Consider the following 19,487-nt stretch of genomic DNA (forward strand, 5'->3'; position numbering starts at 1 on the left):
TCCCGGCCCCTCCCGCGCTGCCGGCGCCGCCTCAATCTTGTCCCCCCCGCGCCACCGTCGGCGGGTGAGGGGTCAGGGCTGCGGCCCGGAAGCGGCGGCGGAGGCGGGGCCCGGTGCCGGGGCCTGTCCGTGTGTCCGGCCCGGGGCTGCCCTGCCCGGGGAGCGGCCTCTCCCCCGCCCGCCGCCCGTCCGCCCGTGCCCGCAGCCCCGGCAGGGCAGGACCATGGTGCAGAGCCCGCCCGCACGGCAGCGCCGCCGCCTCTGAGCCCCGCCCGGCCCGGGGGCCTGAGCCCCGCCGCGGACGCCGGTAAGGAGCGGACGGGGGCGGCTCTGGGCCCGGCCTGCCGGGGGATGGAGCCGGGGGATGGGGCCGGGTGAGGCCGCTCCGGTACCGGGAGCGCCGGGAGAGCCCTCGGGCCGCGCTGTCCCCGGGCCTCGGTTCCCGGCTTGGCTCTGCTGGGGGTTGTACCTCGGTTTATTTTTGTTATTTCCATGTAATAATTATGTTGGGAAAGGTCGGCAGCTTGGAGTTTGTGTGCGTGGCGTCGTAGCAGGGAAAAACAAAAAACAACGGTGAAAAATAATAATTTCTGTAGCACTAAAAATAGTTCTGTTTCAAAATAGCCTCTGAACAGGGGTTCCTGCGTGGGGCTTTTTGTGTGGTTGTTTTGGGATGTTTTCCCCGATTTTCTGTACACCTGTATTTCATCCTCTTTCACTTTTTTTGGGAGGGTTTAACTTGACTTTTGATCTCCTGATGGTTTTAATAATAAAATTCCTGGTGCATCATGCCTGGAACATGGCTGCTCCATCCCCGCTGTTACATCCCAATCACCCTGGGAGAAAAACCCATTCCAGCACTGCTGGGATTTTATTTTTCCCCATTTTCCCTTTGTTTGCTCTCTAAGGCTTTGACTTTGGGGAAAACTTATTTCCAGGATTAGCTCTGGAGAGGGAATTATCGGGGTGAATTTGCCTGGAGGGCAGGTGAGGATTCAGTAATTAAGGTTTGCTTTGCTCTCCCCATCCTCGCTGAACTTCCCCGAAGTTTGGCCGCTGTGGTGGAGACAAAAAAAAACCAGGTCTGGCTGTTGTGGTAAATGATGATTGCGTTTTATTCCGAGGGCTGAGTTACAGGAAAGGCTCCCGATGAATCCCAGTGCCCCAGGGCAGGCTCGGGTTTCGCGGGGAGCGCTGCCCTTCCCTGCCCTGCCCGGAGCATCCCGGGGGCCGCAGCTCCTCGCAGCCGCTGTGCTCAGCCCTGGGACAGCTCCTGAGGCGGCCCCAGCACGAATAACCCTCAGCTGTGGCCGCGGATCGCTCCCCGAGCCCGGCCCGCCCGCTAATGAAGGATTAAACCCCGGTGGCTTTGTTACCTGCCCTGATTTGAGGAGTGGCTCTGCTGGAATGCGATTCTTCTTTTCCGCTTGAAAGGTCACCTGAGAGAACAGAATAGTCCCTGTGCTCGGAGTGCCCGGCTGAGGGACAGACAGAGCCGGGTGTCCTTTGTGAGCTGGGGACAGAGGGACAGAGCCTGGCACAGCCCGACCCTCCTGGAGCACCCCTGAGCTGATCTGCAGGTCTGGCACCTGGGATAATCTGATTTTTTGTTAAATAACAGCACAGGCTTTGTGGAAATGAAGCTGTTTTATCAGTCTAGCCCTCAACTGTTAATGAAACTTGGCTGGTGTCAGGATTGTTTTGCTTTTCCCAAACCTCCCCTTACCCAAAGCATGGCTGGGTGGGAATTAATTTTCTTCCTAAGACTGTCCTGACCTGTGAATAAAGCAGGTTCCCAGGGCTCAGAACTCCCAGGTTTTGTTTTGGATGAAATCTCTGTGTGTGCTGGCACTGGGGGTCTGTTAATCTGTGAAATGGAGAGGGAACTCCCCCAGCTGGGGCTGGGCAGGCTGAGATCCTGTTTGCTCTGAGCAGGGGGGTGAAGCACAGACAGACATGAGAATATTCCAGCCACAGCTTTGATATCTCAGCTGTGTCCCAGCTCCCTCCTTTCACTTGGTTTTGCTGCTGTTTCTGTTTCCATCAGTGGCCACTGCCTGTTTTGCTGCTTTTCTCCTTTCTTTCCACACCCAAACTCTGAATTTGCCATTCCCCAAAGCTGCCATTTCCTCAGCTTGTCAGTCATTTTTCTGCTTGTGATTCAAGCTGTGTATCTGTCTGCATCCCTGTCTCCTCACAGTTCTCATTACAGCCTGAAGAGCCTTTTCCTGGCATTTCTCTGCACTTTCACTGCTGAATTGGGTCCCACATTCCTTAATGAGCAGCTTTAATGAAGTCAACAATTAACCTTGAACTGGTCACTCAACCAGTTTGTGATTACTGAGCAGTTACTGAGAATTTTCACACTTCTTCATTAAAGCCATCCTGTATTTTTTGATTTCTCATGGATCTTTAAAGGTCCTGTGAAATGGAATAATTTCATTTTTGCTTTCCTCTGCCAGGTTCTCATGCTGAGCAGCAGTAACCAGAGTAGCATTTTTAATGCAAATCCAAAGTCCTTCATCTATAATTGTGTGTTTTATTGCAGTCTGGGTGATTTGGGTTGTGGTAACTCACGTTGGAAGTCATGACTTGGACAAGCTGGAAGGTTTAAAGATGCCCATGAGCTCTTTTAGCTGGCAGTGGATCCATTCCCATGGCACAGGCTCTTGGCAGACAGAGGTGCCTGCTTCAAGTTTGGCACCAAAATGTCTGATTTTCAACCAGAGGTTGAGTTCATTTTGATTTTACAGCTGGGTATGTTTTAAATTATGTTTTTCATTTCTAACAAAAGTCAGAATTCAGGGTTCATTGAACCAGGGGAAAAAAAGCTTCCTCACTCTGTTGCTGCTTCCTGACTTGTAACTTTCCTTGCCTTTTCTCATTCATCATTTTAAGAACTGAGAACATAGAAAAAATACTTGGAACTTGTTTGGATTTGTCTGTTTCTGCACGAATTTTTGTTCCAGTGGGAAATGGAAATCAACTTTGCTGTCCCCAGAGCATCAGCTGGCACAAAGTTCAGGTGCTTGTGGTGAACCCACCAGACTCTGTGAACAACACAAGTCTGTTGGGAAGGGCTGTCACACACAGATTGAGTAATGTTTGTTTTCCTTTTTATTTTTTACATCATTGAGCTTTTTTTATCAAGTTTTCTGTCTCTATAAAGAGTTGAAGTCAGAAATTTGGGTGTTTGAAATTCAGTCTCAATTTGATCTTTACAATTTTCCAAATTACTTCCCTTCCTTGGCTTTGTTTCGTGGGCAGACCTGAAGTGTTTGCTGTTGGTGCCCCTCTTGGGGATGCTGAAATTATCAATTAATCTTTGAAAAGTGTTTTGAGAGGTGAAAAGAAACATTTCATGCTAATTATACCTGTGAGCCAATAGCTGGGAAAGTAACTCCTTGCTCCTTAAGATTTTTTATCATGGCAGATATTAAACTAAGCTGTGGGTCATTCTTGAATTCATCAGTCCATTCCACCATAAGGGCTTTCGCTTTTCACAAACTTTTGGATGACCCTGCATGGAGAGTAGAAACTGGTTAAATGATGTAAGAATCTGATCTTAATTTCAAGTAATTGCATGCATTCATGCAAGTCCCTGTTTTTTGTTCATATTCTGCATCCTGACCCTTTACCAGGAGGGAGGAATGTCCTTGTCCACATTTCCAGGTGCTGTTCTCCCCCTGCCCTGTGCAGAGCATTCCAAACCCATTTCCCTGCCACCTTCAGCTTCCAGGCTGCAGGAAAATTGGAGTTTTTTGGAAAAAAATGTGGAGTTTTTTTTTCTCAGTAAACATATTTGTGGATAAAATAGCTCAGCAAAGATAAGAACCTGGAGCCAATTCCCCTTTTCTCCAGATGTGTTTGTGCACAGCTGCTGATGCTGGGGTTGTGTTGGGTTGCATTCAAGGACCCAAGGTGATGTTTTTGTGAAGTTTCCTCCTCCACATTCCCTGATTGCTTCCCTCCCTCCCTGTGTGCTCAGGAGGAGCTGCTGCCATTTCCTGGGAGTTGTTGGGTTTGTTTTGTTCATGCTGGAGGAGCTGCTGTGCCCTGGGGGATTCCTCCAGGGTAAATTCCTCCCTGATGCTGCTGGGGAAGGTTTTGGGCTCTGCAATTTCATCCCACTCCTAAAAAATTTTTCTGGAGCTGCCACAGGTCCTAACACCTCTATTTCCCCCAGATATCAGGATGCTGAATTATTTTCCTTACACTTGGTTGGATGGTTCCTCATCAGTTGTCCCAGAGCCACGTCCCCAGCCTTTGGTGTCACTGCCTTTGGTGTCACTGCCAGCCTTGTCCCCATGTCCCTGTCACCCCCTGATGCTCAACAGCACCAGCCCCATCAGCTCACACCACTCTGATTTTTATTTTGCTTTGTTTTCACTCTTACACATTAATTTGAAGAGAAGAAATCAAAATGAAAGCTGGTTTTGGTACCTGTTTATTGTTGTTAAAGGTGTTTGAGGTGAACACTGCTTTGTTTGCATTTATTTGTGGCTGCTTTCCCATGGTCTGTTTGGTTTGTATTTGTAAATATTCCTTTGGCACACAACACAATTTTCATCCAAAGTGGTTCACCCTGAGCTGACCCATTTCCTAACCCCTCCTGGTAGTGGGGCACCTTTGAAAACACAATTTATTTATAGTTTTGATCTGCACAGCTCAATTTAAACACTGTTCTGTGCAATGAGATACTGAAAATTGAAAAACTTGGGAGATGCTGGGATAGACACTGCTGCCTCCTGCCCTTTTCCTCCTTGGGATATTTCAGTGGTGATTTCCCATTTAAACCTAGAGTGATTCCCTTGCCCTCACAACAAGAAGGGGAAATATCTGAGAGGAAATTCCATCCTTTTAAGCTCTCCAGTGGCAGGGAGGTGGATGACATTATTGACAAAAATGTCAAACCACTTGGATCTCTTTAAAATTCATATTTGGTTTTGGGTTTTTCATGTTGGTAAGTGCAGTTTTGCTTTCAATACCTGCTTTAGTGCAGCATATGGGGGTTTTATTGTTCTTAGGAATTCAGCTCCTTTGATATTAAACCTCCAAATGGGAATTTAATATTTCAGCTGTGACTCATTGTGCATTGACTTTTTGGTCTTTGCAATAGACTTGAAGATTTTCCTTGTTTGCAATTTAGCCTTGAAAAACCCATCAGTCTCTTGCAGCAGCTTCCATTTCCACTCTCTTTCCCCCACAAATAAAGAGGAATTCACAATGTTGCTCCTTTGAGATTGCTGTCAGGAGCTGTTTTGGAGGAAATCTCCCCAAAATATAGATTATTTTTTATTCTGTGTTTCTCTGGCACTCTGACAGATTAAACTGTTGTATTCCCCCCTTTACCATTTTAATCTTTTTGCCTGCCTGGGTTTGTGGATGCTGATTTAAGAGCTCAACATCTGCAGCTTTGCTGGTGAGCTGTAACTCCTGCTGAACATCCCTCCTGCCCAGCAGTTACCTTGGAGCTGCTGGCCAATGTTCCAGCCTGGCAGTTTTCATTCTTGAGCTCCTTGTTTAGTCTGACCGGGGAGATTTTTATTGCACCAAGTATTAAAAGGCTTTGCTGGAGTGCAGAGAGGCAGCAGCAGTCATTAGAGCCACTCACTAAATTATTTATTTGGCTAAAAAGTGAAATCTGATCTTGCATGCCTGACCTGCCAGGAGGTAAAAGCATTGTTTTGTTTTGGTTTGCTTTTTTTTTTTTTTTTTTTTTTAACTCTGTGAACGAGAAATAAAAGTTTAAATGATATTCTTGAAGTTATTCATTTACACAGAGGAGGAAGTTAGTTACTAGAGCTGGCAGAAGAGTTGTGATGCATTGTGATTCTGACAGAGAGGAGTTTGAGGAAAATCCCTGAAAATCCACGGAGTCTTTGATGTGATGCACTGATCTGCATCACAAATTCTGTGACAATCAAAGTAATTTAAGTACTTTGATTAAAAAATCAGTAATTCTTCATGGAAACATTCATCCTTGTGCTTTCCCCCACTGCTGTTTTCATGTCAGCTCCAGCACTGAAATCCACAGTTGTTCGCTTTTCCCTCCCAAATGCTCCAAAGGCACATTACTCCTCAGAAATTGCAGCTTATGGCATTTTCTAATTGCTTTCAAAGCCACTGAGTTATGGCAGCATATTAAACAACTGGCACTTAAAAGCTGGTGATCTCTTACATAAAAATATTAGCCTGAATATTTCCCTGTGTAGGATTTTTCAGCACATCTCTGTTTTGTTTTTTTTTTTTTTTTATGGCTGGTTTTAGACCCTGTGGCAAACAAATTCTAATAGAGCTGATGGAAACCCCTTTAAAAAAGGAATCCCAGCCCTGGGTGTGCTGTGGGTGACACTGAGCCCTGATTAAAACTGCAATAAACTCTGCAGCTGTGTTATTTCCTCAAGGAAATTCAGGAGGGGACTCTGCCTGCAACTCTGCTTGTGGGTTAGGTTTTGATCTCCTTCCATCTCCCCACGTGTGTCCCACGTTTCCAGAAGGAATATTTGGGATTTTGCCTCTGGATGGAGCATTTGGGGTTTTTAACTGGGGCTCTTGGAAGGTAAGGGCAACATTTCCCATCACCTTTTCCTCCTGCCCTGCCCGTGCCACAGCTGCTCTGGGACAAGGCTCTGCTAAGGGGAACATTCCCCATCCCCTTTTCTTCCCCTCTCACCCCTCTCCTTTCCCTGCTTTTCACCCTGCCTTTGTAGAGGTGTTCACAGCCCTCACTTCTCACTGAGAAAAACCTCTGGGCTTTGCAGGAAAGGGGTTGATGGTGTAAAATAATAAAGCCAGGAGAGATCTGAGCTCTGTGCCAGCAGGTTTGAGGCAGGACAGCGAGTGGGGAGTCAGCAGGCACAGCCCAGGGTTGTGTTGTTGACACTGCACCTCTGTCTCTTCTCCCTGAGCTGGATTTTCCCCTCTCTGGGACACTCGTGCAGGTTCTGTCAATATTTCTTCTGCTAACAGGAACTGCTGGAGCATTCCTGCCAGTAAAACCCTGAGTATACACCAGGAGGTTGGGATCATTGTGCTGTGTGGGCTCTGAAAAGGGCTTTGTCTTCAGGCTTGTTCTCTACCCTTCTTTTGTTTTCTCTTAAATCGATAGATCACAGATCCCTCCCTGCCTTGCCCTGTGCCTCTCTCATCCTCTGAGCTGCCACTTCTCAGCCCTGCCACGCCTGGGTTGGAAACAGGACTCAGTGGGAATCACCCTGAGCTGCAGGAGCATTTCTTAATTCGATGTTATCAGAGCTCTGTGGATGTTCCAGTTTAACCCTTGCAGTACAGAATTGTCTTTGCCTCTCCCTCAGAATTGTGGATATCAGCAGCGCATTGCTGGGAGCAGGTTTAGCTGGGGTTAAAAGCCTTTTCAGCCAGGGTTTTAGGCAGAACAAAGATAAAGGTGGGCTTGGAGTTCCTCCTTGCAGGAGGTTTTGGGCTGTGCAATTTCATCCCACTCTTAAAAAGATGATCTGGAGCTGCTGCAGGTCCTAACACCTCTATTTCCCCCAGATATCAGGATGCTGAATTATTTTCCTAATAATTCTGAAGGAGATGTCACAAGGCTGCCCTTTAACTCCTGGCTGTTTGCTTTTCTCTGGGCATGGAGATGGGGAAGCTGATCCAGGAATTTGGGTCTTTTTGCTCTGCAGATAAAAATTCAGGAGGGGAATCAGACAAAATATTATATTTGGGACAAAAATTAATGACTTGGGACATTTTGTCAGCATGTAAGGTCCTGGCTATGCTTACAGACAGAACAAAAATTCTAGATCCTGCAAGAATTCAATAAAGAGCAAGAGTCTTCCATCCTCCACCTTAATGCAGTTTTTTAGGTGTTTTTGCCCATAGGATTCTTGATGCAAAAGCCTTAAATAATGTAGGGCTGCTTCTCAGATGCTGCTTTGAAAATAAAAGCATTTGGGGTGGGGTAAAGAGGGATCCTTAAGGTTTCAACCTCGGTTTTCAAAGGATGTGCAAAGTTTGAAAATAGAGGCATTTGGGGTGGGGTAAAGAGGGATCCTTAAGGTTTCAGCCTCGGTTTTCAAAGGATGTGCAAAGTTTGGTCTGTGCCTTGGTGCATTGGGACATTGCTGGCATTCAGATGTAGCAGTGATACCTGCCTGGGCAAAGGCAAGAACTGCCTTTATTACTGCTCAGTGATGCTGGGCTGTGCTGGAAGCCCTCATTGTTTGAAAGCTGTTCCCAGCTGCCACTTTGAGGCCCTGGGAAGGTGATGTGGAGCCTGTTCTGATTTCATGGAATACAGCAGTGATCAGAATCAGCCATGGAATTTAATCCCAATTCTGTGTACAATCCCATTTCTCTCCTTCTGTGTGATCCACCACCCCCCAGCTGTAACACACAGTGCAGTGACTCTGTTGGAACATTCTTTCCCCTCAGGTGAACAATCAGAATAATGTTCTACATAAACCTGTTGGAGAACCTGAAGGTTTACGTCAGCAGCCGCCCTCCGCTCGTGGTCTTTATGATCAGCGTGAGCGCCATGGCCATCGCCTTCCTCACTCTGGGCTACTTCTTCAAGATCAAGGAGATCAAATCCCCAGAAATGACAGAGGTATGTGCAAAAATTATGCTCATTTGGAAAACATGCCCAAAGTTAGGGTTTTTTCACCTCCTAGAGAGCACAGAGTTGTGTGGGGGATTGTCTCCGTGTTATTTTCGGAAGGGCTGTTGGGGTGGGTGTTTGTTGGTTGTTTTATATCAAGGATGAGGCCAAATCATCTGTCATGGATCTTCCCTGCTGTGGCTAGGAACCTTTCAGTTTGTTATTTAGGTGTTATTCAGTTTGTTTATTTAGCTGGTTTGGGGAATTTCTTCCCTCAGCACTGTCTTGTAAGGAGGGAAACCTGAGCTAAAAGCACTCACCCTGCAGTGTGGTGAGGGGCTGGGAGCACAAACCCTGAGAGGAACCCCTGAGGGAGCTGGGGGTGCTCAGCCTGGAGAAAAGGACACTCAGGGGTGACCTTGTCACTTTATAACTCCCTGAAAGGTGCCTGTGCTCAGCTTGGCTGGGCTCTTCCTCCAGGCAGCACTGACAGAACCAGAGGACACAGCCTCAGGCTGCACCAAGGGAAATTCAGGTTGGATGTCAGGAAAAAGTTTTTTCAGAAAGAGTGATAAAGTACTGGAATGGCTGCCCAGGGAGGTGGTGGAGTCCCCATCCCTGGGGGTGTTTAACAAAGCCTGGATGTGGCACTGGGTGCCAGGGTTTAACAAAGCCTGGATGTGGCACGGGGTGCCAGGGTTTAACAAAGCCTGGATGTGGCACGGGGTGCCAGGGTTTAACAAAGCCTGGATGTGGCACAGGGTGCCAGGGTTTCACAAAGCCTGGATGTGGCACGGGGTGCCAGGGTTTAACAAAGCCTGGATGTGGCACAGGGTGCCCGGGTTTAACAAAGCCTGGATGTGGCACAGGGTGCCAGGGTTTCACAAAGCCTGGATGTGGCACTGGGGTGCCAGGGTTTAGCAAAGCCTGGATGTGGCACTGGGTGCCAGGGTTTAACAAAGCCTGGATGTGGCACTGGGGTGCCAGGGTTTAGCAAAGCCTGGATGTGGCACAGGGTGCCAGGGTTTAACAAAGCCTGGATGTGGCACAGGGTGCCAGGGTTTAGCTGAGGTGCTGGGCCTGGGTTGGACTCGATGATCTTCAAGGTCTCATCCAACGCAGTGATTCTGTGAACAGCCTGAGTTTCCTTTCCAGCTCAGGGGAGGGAGCTGGAGCTGAAGCCATCTGAGTTGTGCAAACAGCTTTGCTGTATTGAGGCAGCCCTGCTGCTGTTTGTGCTGCTCTCTGAGCCGTGTGATTTCTGTTCAATGGCCTGGAACCGGGCGAGGCGGGAGCTCCCTCATGGGCTTAAAATCTCCCCTTTTGCTTTAAGGACTGGAACACTTTCCTGCTGAGGTTCAATGATTTGGACTTCTGTATATCTGAGAATGAAACCTTGAAGCACCTCCTGAACGACACCACCACCCCAGAGAGCACCGTGACCAGCGGGCAGGCCAGGTCCTCCACACAGTCCCCACAGACCCTCGAGGACTCTGGTCCCATCAACATCTCTGTCACCATCACGCTGACCCTGGACCCTCTGAGACCTTTTGGGGGATACTCTCGCAATGTCACACACCTCAGCTCCACCATTTTTGGGCACCAGATTGGACTTTCAGGTAGGCAAGGCTTGGACCTTCAACAATTCAGGCTGCAGTTGGCTTTTGTCCTAACCTTTCATGGGGGGATTGGCTTCAAACTGAAACTGAGGAGGTTTAGATTAAATATTAGGAAGAAATTCTTGGCTGTGAGGGTGATGAGTCCTCAGAAGTGTGGCTGCCCCATCCCTGGAAGTGTCCAAGGCCTGGAGCAACCTGGGCTGGTGGAAAGTGTCCCTGCCCATGGTAGGGGGTGGAACAAGATAAGATAGTTTTTAGGGTCCCCTCCAACCCAAACCATCCTATGATTCCAAATAATGATATTATTTTATTATTTCCAAATAATATATATTATTATTGTATTTATTATATTTATAATATATAAATATAATTTAAATATATTATATATTTATATACTATATAAATATAATATATTATATTATTTTAATGATATTAATTTGATTATATAGTGATTATTTTGATCCTTATATCATCAAATAAAAATTTACCAGCTTACTATGGGTGAGATAACTCTTCTGCACAGAACACAGATGTGCTCCCAGATTTATTGTGAGTTTATTCGTGTATGGAGCTCTTGTTTGTTAGAGGAACTTGTCCCTGCATTCAGAATGGAAAAGAACCTGCAGGCGTGCCAAGATCAGGCTTGGCAGTTTGAAATGATTAAACCTAATGACAATGGAAGGTCATTTTTAAGCCAGCAAAATTCCAAACAGTGACTCTCTTCAGTTTTGTCTTGATCCATCAAGTCCTCAGCTGACATTTCAAATGTGGCATAGATGCACTAGAGAGTATTATGTTGCCTGAAAAATTGTAGTTTATCTAAAATGCATAAGTGAATCAGCTTTAATATCACAAACAGCAGCAGATAAGATGATTATGGCTTCTGTGGTGTGCAGAGACCAATCTGCTCTCTGGCTGCCTGCCAGGGAGTTTTGATAGGAGTTCATAGAGAATTAATAGGAATTGATAATAGAACCTCACTGTATTTTAGCTTTCAGCCAGAATTGCATTTTATAATAATGTTGAAGGTCTTGAACCTGTGGAGAGACATTGCCAAGAGCTGCAAATGTGCATTACTGGGTTTCTGTTGTTATTTTGTTGCTGCTTTGAGAGCTACCAAATGCAAGTTCCATTTGCAGCAGCCTGGATTTGATTTCAGTCTGAATTTCTCCACGTGGAGTTACCATACAGGACTCAATGTGCAGTTCAGTATCTGCTGGCACCTTTTTCTTACACAAATATCTCCAGTTTGAAAAGTGAGCATCAGAAAAAACAGATGTGAAGAAAAGTTTTTAGGAGGAGAAAGGCTTTTCTAATGAAGGTCTGTGAATGTGAATGAAGTCACTTAGAGTTTTTAATTTCTGAAAGCAGGCTGGGAGAGGTGGGAGAGATCAGTAAGAGCAGCAGCTGGGGGATTTTCTGCTTTGTTTTGGGTTTAACTTTTCTCTTTGCTCTCTTTGTTGCCTGCAAAGATCCGGGCTGACTCCAAAGGGTGCTGCTTCCTGCCTTCATCATCTGTGTGTTCTCCTTCTCCCAGGGATTGTTGCTCAGATACTTTTGTGAGCCAAACCCCAGCTTTCCTTGTGTCTCTCTCCCAGGCAGAGAATCCCACGAGGAGATCAACATCACCTTCACCCTGCCAGCAGCCTGGAACTCTGACGAGTGTGTCCTGCACGGGCACTGCGAGCAGGTGGTGTTCAGCACCTGCATGACGGTGACAGCAGCCAGCAGCGTGTTCCCAGTCACAGTGTGAGTGCTGCTCTCCCCAGGGCTGCTTCCTGCCCCCCTCATTCCTCTGAGTGTGGGATCTCAGCACCTCAGCACTGAGGTGCAGTCACCGAGAGCACCCTTGGGGGGCTCGGGAGTCCTGGAATGTTCCAGAAGTGTCTGGTGGCTGGACTTTGATCCTACACAGGAGACGACACCTGTATGAGGACAGGAGGGTTTCACCGGGGTGAATGGTGAAGGGATGAGTTAATTAGAGAGTGAAACACAGGGTTCAGGATTTCTGTACAGGGGGGTTTAGAGAAGTAAGATGGAGGAATTGGGGCGTGTCCTGTCCTTCTTCTCTCTTCTTCTCCTCCATCTTCTGTGGTGATGGTGGCACTTTGGGATTGGTCGTTACTAAAAGTGCACTGGGCAATAAGGGTGAAAGGTATTGGGGAAAAATGATAAATATTGTACACGTAACATGGGTATAAAGATAGGTGACCGCCCGGAGGCAGGGAGTGTGCTCATGGCTGGCTGCTGAGCAGAGCTCTGCCGGGCCGAGAGAAAATCTTTTAGATAAACAATTAATAAACACCGAGACCGAGAAAAGAACTGAAGCCTCTTCTGCTCCTTTGAAACGCGGCTGCCCCAAGGCCACCCCGGGCCTTTCCAGGCCATCCAAACAGCCGAAAATCGGACATCTGAGCTCTCAGCTCCTCCTGAAAGCTCCTGTTGAGCGTGGAAATTCCATCCTTGCACTCCTTCCCCCGTTTGTCACAAATCCTCTGCTGTCTTTGTGATTTTTTTTGGCCCATGCCTCCCTTTTAAGCTTCACTGGGAGCAAGAGAATCCGTGGAAATTTAAGGGATTTACCCCATAATTGAGTTTCAGAGATGAGATTTGACACTGAGGTTCTCACCCTGTTCCCAGCACAAAGCACAGGCTGCTTTGCCTTCACCAAAATATCTTCCCTTTGTCTTCTCTGGATTCCCTGACACTGTTCCATCCAGCCTGGGGAAGCCTTAGGAAAACCAGTGTTTTTCCAATTAAGCTGTGGGATGTTGGCTCAGTGCAACAACATGCAGTTAAATTCTGATTTTAGCATAGCACTCATGTGGCTTTTGGGGGTTTTTAACCTAAACTTTGGGGTTTTGTTGTTGCTTTGGAAGGCCCAAACTAAAACCATGTTTTGAGAAGCAAAGTTGTCCTGGTTGAACATGGAAAATACATTTCAGGGTGCTGATTATTTCTGTTTTCTTGCAGTCAGCCACCACATTGTGTTCCTGAAACCTACAGCAATGCCACTCTGTGGTACAAGATCTTCACCACAGCCAGGGACTCGAACACAAAATATGCCCAGGATTACAACCCCTTCTGGTGTTACAAGGGAGCAATTGGCAAAGTCTACCATGCTTTAAACCCCAAACTAACTGTTATAGTTCCAGATGTAAGTGCTGGGCTGTTCCTCTGGTGTTTTCAGTAAATGCTTAGCTCTGGTTTCATTGGGTATGGTTCCTAAAATTGTCATTTTTGCTGTTGGGTTATTGTATGGTTTCATTGAATATGGTTCCTAAAATTGTCATTTTTGCTGCTGGTTTATTGTGTGGTGTGAGGGCTGAGAATGCTCCACCCTAATGGATTTGGTGCTCTTCATCCATGTGCCTCACAGCTCTTAATAACCACCATTTATAATTTGAAATAATTTCACAAAAGCCTCTGCCAATATTTGGAAAAATATCCTTAACACAGATCTTTATCACAAAAGCATTTTGTGCCACAAATTAGGAATCACTCCCATTGCTGTGTAAAGGGGAGAAAGTTGAATAATGAAGTAATTTCTGGGTTGATTTGGTAATTATTGCTTTAATGTCCAATGCTAAGCCAGTGAATGGTTTTAATTTGCTTTTTTGTGTGCAGGATGATCGCTCTCTAATAAACCTGCACCTCATGCACACCAGTTACTTCCTCTTTGTGATGGTGATCACAATGTTCTGCTATGCAGTCATTAAAGGCAGACCAAGCAAACTGAGGCAAAGCAACACAGAATTCTGCCCTGAAAAGGTGAGTGTGTGCTAACAAAATCCTGGCTCTGATAAGGAACAGAGAAAAGCTGCTGTTGGCCAGAGGACAGACTGGTTTTTCTTGTCTCTGGAGATGGGGATTTAATTCCTTTCATTGTGGACAGTGCAGGTTTGGGTTATAAAATCCACACAAAGGCTTTGGAGATCCTCAAAGTGCGATTTCTGTCCTGCAGAAATGGATCATTGCAGCTCAGGAAGTGCTGGGCTGTGACTCTGCTGCCATAATTGTGGTGTTGCTTGGACTGTTCAGTGTGAAGCAATGAATAGGTGGCATTAAATCTTCATTTATTCATTATCTTTTGCCACAACAGACTGAAAACCTTGAGTAACACATGATACATAATTCTAAGGGTTGTTCATCAGAATTAAGTTAAAAACAAAGCTGTTGAAAGAGTCATTGGTTGTTAATTAGAATTGAGTTTAAAACAGTCACAAAGCTGGTGAAAGAATCATTGTTCAGTGTTACCTTGGGGACCTGCAGTTTGCCTGAAGGATTAAATATGAATATTTTGAATTGAGAAGTAGGAAGCCAGTGTTGACACCTTTTGGTCTTAATGCTGTTTTGTAGTTTGAGCTGGTTTGGGGTGTTTTTTGTGTTTTTTTTTTTTGGTTTTGGGTGGTTTGGGAGTTTTATTCTATTGATTTTTGCAAAGTACAAAATGCCTTCAGACTCCCTTTGATTTCCTTTCCAAGTCAGACTTTCCAAGCTTTCTTTGAAAAGTCAAGGACAGCTCTGCCAGCTCACAGAGATAAATCATATCACTGTTACAGGATTAAGAATTTGCCTTTAATTAAATATTTTCTCTTTCTTTGTTTTTCTTCCAGGTTGCTTTGTCAGAAGCATAAAAACCCTTCCTCCTCCTCTTCCTCCTCCTGAGAACGACCGAAACCATTGCCTGCTGAACCCAGCCTGGGTCTTAACACTCTGTGAATCCATTACCTTGCAATGTTGGTTTATTCCAACCAAAGACATTTCAAAGTGCCTGTAATTGATTTGTACATATTTATAAAAGCAGAATATCCAGAGTAATTCTGAGCAGATGTGCTTGTCCCCTGGCCCTGCCCTGGGACAGCCCCATGGTGGTGTAGATAACTGCAGTGAAAAGGCTCCACAGAGGCAGATTTTTGTCAAGCTGCACCTGGGCAGGTGAAGACGCCTTTGCAAGTGTCTCAAACCAACCAAGAGATGTTTGGTTTTTTGCCCAATCTGTACAGTGTGTTTGAACCAAGTATGCACCTTTGATATAATCCTGCATTTCCAAAGCCACCAATCTACAACATGAATTCAATGTGTGTTTGTGTGGCCTAATACTTTATTCCATTTGCTCCTTGCTTGCAAGAAAAGATATCAACGTTTTAGATTATTTTTTTTTCTCTTTTGGAAGAAAAAAAAAATACATATTCACATTTTAATAGTGCTGTATTTAGGACAAACTTGTGCTTTTATTCATAGTAAAAAAATTAAGAAGTGAAGTCCCATTTTAAACTGTTACTTACTGAAAAGAACTGTTTGATTCTTTTTGTTGTTTTGGTTTGTTTTTTTGGTTTGTTTTTTTTTTTTGGTATTTCATTTGGCTTGCTGAATGCCAGAGAGCCAGTCAGCACAGAGACTATCTGGAAAACTTTTCCACTTGGCCTCCCCTCCCCAGCCCTCCAGCCAGGATTGTGTGTCTCTGCTGCAGGGCAGCTGTCTGTAAGCTTTTTTTTTTTTTCCCTTTTTCTTTCTTTTTCTTTCTAGAAAGTGAAACTTAATAAAAAGATGTATTGTGTTAGCAGCCTGCTGGGGCTCTGCACAGCCTTGGGCAAGTGCAAAGAGTGAAAGGAGAAGAGATGCCAGAGTTTGTTGCAGAGCTTCACTGTGGGACTGTGCCTGCAGCTCTGAGGGGCAGCTGCCCCTGGCACTGCTGAGCTCTGGCCCATTCCATTCATTAATTTGCCATTTTCTGCACATTAATGAATGGGGGAAATGGCCACAAAAGTGGGGATCTTGTGAGGAAGGTCAAAGAAACCACCCAGTGAAACCCCTTCTGTTCTCTGTGTCCATCCTTCACTCAGAGATTTGATTCTGTGCGTTTCTCCATTCTGCCTTTTGCTGATTTTTCTTCCTGGTTCCTTGAGCAGCCTCCTGAATTTCAGGGCTCAGGCTCTTCCTGCAGCCACTTCCACCCCTGCTTTTAAATCTCACTGGTTGCCTTAACTGACTTTTTATTTTCTCCCAGCTTTCATTCATTCCTTCATTCACTCCTTCATTCCTTCCCACAGGCTTTTTTTTCCTCCTCCTTTTGCTCCAGACTCCTCAGAAGAAAAAAGCCAAGTGAGAATCTCATAGTCTCAGTGCTGCTGGCAGAAAATTCCCAGTTTATTCCCTCCAGACACCACTCCTGGTCTGTGTGTGTTGGGACTTCAGTAAGTTCACCAGTGTTAAGGGTGTTTGAGCAGTCACAGTTTTGTTTCCTCCCACAGTTTCAGTTTCCCTAAATTGGGATTACCTGACATGTTTTCCTCCAGGGAATGTTAAGGCAAAGCTTTAGAGATGGCCTGGTTTGAAGTTTAGGGATAAAAAGAAGCTCCCAGTTTTTTTCCTGATGCTGCTGTGGGTTGCTGCTGCTTCCCTGGGGGTGAGACAGGCCAAGAGCTCCTCCTGAGCTGTTCCTAAATCCCACAAATTAATCCTCACTCCCAGAGCTGCCTCTGAGGGTGGCTGGATCTGGGCCCCAAAGGCAGGAATAGGAGATGGATTGGGAGAGAGGAATCCTGGAAATACCCAAAACCCACCCAAAATCCTCTGATTTCTCCAGGAAAGCAAAGCTAATCCTTTCTCCTTCAACAAATTGCAGCTCCAAACATCCCAGCTGGAATTTGGGCTGGCAAGGGAACCATTTGGGAGTGAAAGGAACCTCCTTGGCAACTTCTCCCCACTTTCTGCACCCCCAGGAATATTAAAGATTGTCACCCACAGATGCAGAAGGGAAAAGGTTGGAGAGTTTTGGATTTTTGGCCTTAGTTCATCCTTTTCCCCCCTGTACTGCAGCAGGGAGGAGCAGGGTGTCCCAGCAGGCCAAGTGCTGGAATGCTGAGGAATATTGGATTGTTCCCAGGCAATGTACAAAGTTAAATGCAGCCAAACAGAAGAGTTAAAACTTAATATTAAAGTTCAGATCATATTGATCTTTCCTTTTTTTGTTTTCTTTTTTCTTTTTAACTATGACTTGAATCAGTTTTGATTCTATTTGTACGTGTTTTCTTGTTCTTAGAAAGCTGCCATTTTCTTTTTTTTTTTGTTTTTTCTTTTTTTTTTTGCATTTTCTTTGGCGTTACATAGAAAATCTGAGCCTTGGTTTCAACCCTCTGCAGGTGATTGTAGGGTTCGAGATGGCTGTTTTTTGGGGTTTTTTGGTTTTTGTTTTGTTTTGTTCTTACATTTCACTTGTCTTGTTGCATGATGGTTAATAGCTGATTTGGAAATGACATTTCTCTCCTAGATTAATTTTTGTGTTTGTAAGATGTGCATATTGCTTTGCAGAATAAAAACTATGAAGTTTATCCTTGCTGTCTTTATTTCCACAGCCTGATGGCTGCAGAGCTTTCATAAATCAACCAAAATTACGTGGAGCACAGGAGGAAATCGGGGGAAAATCTGCAGCAAAATGCAATTGAATTTGGGTTGTAAATTCTCTTTTTTCCCCCAGCACTCATCAAAACCTTGCTGGTGATGAATTGCCTGGCAGGGAGAAAATCAATCTGAAAGTAGCAGCCTCTGTTTCTCTTTAACTCCTGGGACTTGTTTGTCTGCTGTCACCAAAATTTGGATTCCTGAGCCTTCCCTGTGCTGGGAGATCCTCAGGAGCTGCGCTCACACACAAAGGATCCATTGTGGCTCCTTCCTCTCAGCTTTTGCCAAATTTCTGGCTGCAGTCTGAGGCCCGACCTTGAGGTGTCTGTGAGCCCTGGCTGGGAACAGCTCAGAGACCAAAAGGAGGGTTTGGATGTCCCTGCAGCCCATGGCTGAGCTGTCCCTGTCCCTGCTCTGCCTTTTCCTGGGCTGCCGGGACACCTTGGTTTGTGTTTCTGCTTTTTAAAGGGTTTTTACAGCTCTGCTGGGACTTTTACTGACAGCTAAAAACTGCATCACCCCAACTCTGCCCTGCTCTGCAAGGCTTCCTGGCACAACCAATATTCCTTTATTTACCTCCTGCAGATGTTTCTTTACAGAGCTGTTGGGATCTAAGCATAGATTTCCCTGGGCTGCCTTATTTTTAGCTCCTTGCAACAAAATTTGGGCACCTCAATGGAATAAATAGCAATAAGATTCAACTGTAGTGACAAAGAGTAAGGCAAGGCAGAGAGCAGCTTTTTAAAATGTTTGTGAATTTCACATTTCCGTGTCATTTGTCTTTTGAAAGATAATAGTCCAGTAAGAAGGGGGTTTATAGTGAGGAAGGTGGTAAAGTATTTCCTGTGGTCATGGGATAATCACACCTTGGAGTTGTTTTGTCAGTGGGGAAAGGATGAGAGCCCAGGAGCAGCTCAGGTGAGGGGCTGAAAAACAGGAGTGTCCTTGGATTCTGTATGAACAAAATTGTCACCTAGAAGGCACAAATGACTAAAAATTGTGGGTTTTGGGGGGTAAGGGTTCACTGTGGGGCTCAGAGCAATGGATGTGCCCCTAAACTTGAACCTCGCCCTCCTGAAAGCCTGGTTGTGTTCCTTAAAGCTCAGGGAATGGGGGAAACAGCTTACAAATGGACATTTCCAAAAGGAAACCCTCCGTGAAATCCCAGGCAATGCAGGTGACCTGAACGTGCCTGGAAAGGAGGAGAAACCAAACATGGATCTGGGTCAGGGGGAGAAGCCTGGAAATCCTGCAGGGAAAGGAGTTGTAGGGTGAGGTAAACTGAGGCAAAATGAGGAATGTCCGTGGGGAAGGGGGAACTGTGCCCTGAGGAGATTTGGGGGCTGGAAATCCTGAGGATGGAGGCGATGGAGGAGGATCTCGGAGTGGGGATTCCTGAGGAGAATGGAGAGGCTGGAAGGAGAACCCTGAGCGGGGAGCGCTGAGGATGGAGGGGATGGAGGGAGATCCTGGAGCGGGGATTCCTGAGGGGAATCCCTGAGAATGGAGGGGATAGAGGGGGATCTCGGAGCGGGGATTCCTGAGGGGAATCCCTGAGAATGGAGGGGATAGAGGGGGAGCTCGGAGCGGGGATTCCTGAGGGATTCCTGAGGGGAATCCCTGAGAATGGAGGGGATAGAGGGGGAGCTCGGAGCGGGGATTCCTGAGGGATTCCTGAGGGGAATCCCTGAGAATGGAGGGGATAGAGAAGGATCTCGGAGCGGGGATTCCTGAGGGATTCCTGAGGGGAATCTCTAAGAATGGAGGGGATAGAGGGAGATCCTGGAGGACAAAGGGTCCGGAGGGGGTCCGTAATCGGGTGTCCCTGTCCGTGTGTCCCTTTCCCGGTGTCCCCGTCCCGGTGTCCCCGCCGGACACCGCTGGGTGGC

The 19,487-nt window shown here is 46.2% G+C and overlaps 1 protein-coding gene across 2 annotated transcripts; it reads left to right on the forward strand.

The window, feature by feature from the left end:
* Positions 1 to 85: 85 nt before the first annotated feature.
* Positions 86 to 17,518, forward strand: TMEM248 (transmembrane protein 248). Of its 2 annotated transcripts, none has more exons than XM_064729390.1 (7): positions 86 to 307; positions 8,410 to 8,584; positions 9,909 to 10,194; positions 11,793 to 11,943; positions 13,168 to 13,351; positions 13,822 to 13,965; positions 14,811 to 17,518. In XM_064729390.1, the coding sequence occupies exons 2-7, from the start codon at positions 8,426 to 8,428 to the stop codon at positions 14,829 to 14,831; spliced, it is 945 nt and encodes a 314-aa protein (XP_064585460.1). In that variant the 5' UTR covers positions 86 to 307; positions 8,410 to 8,425; the 3' UTR covers positions 14,832 to 17,518. The 2 variants fall into 2 exon arrangements, with proteins under 2 accessions (XP_064585460.1, XP_064585461.1); XM_064729391.1 differs by lacking the exon at positions 86 to 307 and adding an exon at positions 1,441 to 1,580.
* Positions 17,519 to 19,487: the final 1,969 nt, after the last annotated feature.

The sequence above is a fragment of the Zonotrichia leucophrys genome, chromosome 19 (assembly GCF_028769735.1).
Source record: "Zonotrichia leucophrys gambelii isolate GWCS_2022_RI chromosome 19, RI_Zleu_2.0, whole genome shotgun sequence".
Taxonomy (NCBI): domain Eukaryota; kingdom Metazoa; phylum Chordata; class Aves; order Passeriformes; family Passerellidae; genus Zonotrichia; species Zonotrichia leucophrys.

What these genes read in the sequence shown, in the direction of transcription:
- TMEM248 (XM_064729390.1), top strand. Translation starts at nt 8,426, where the DNA reads ATGTTCTACATAAACCTGTTGGAGAACCTGAAGGTTTACGTCAGCAGC. An exon ending in AGCGTGTTCCCAGTCACAGT is followed by an intron (nt 11,944 to 13,167) that starts GTGAGTGCTGCT and finishes GTTTTCTTGCAG; the next exon opens with TCAGCCACCACATTGTGTTC. An exon ending in CAGAATTCTGCCCTGAAAAG is followed by an intron (nt 13,966 to 14,810) that starts GTGAGTGTGTGC and finishes TTTTTCTTCCAG; the next exon opens with GTTGCTTTGTCAGAAGCATA.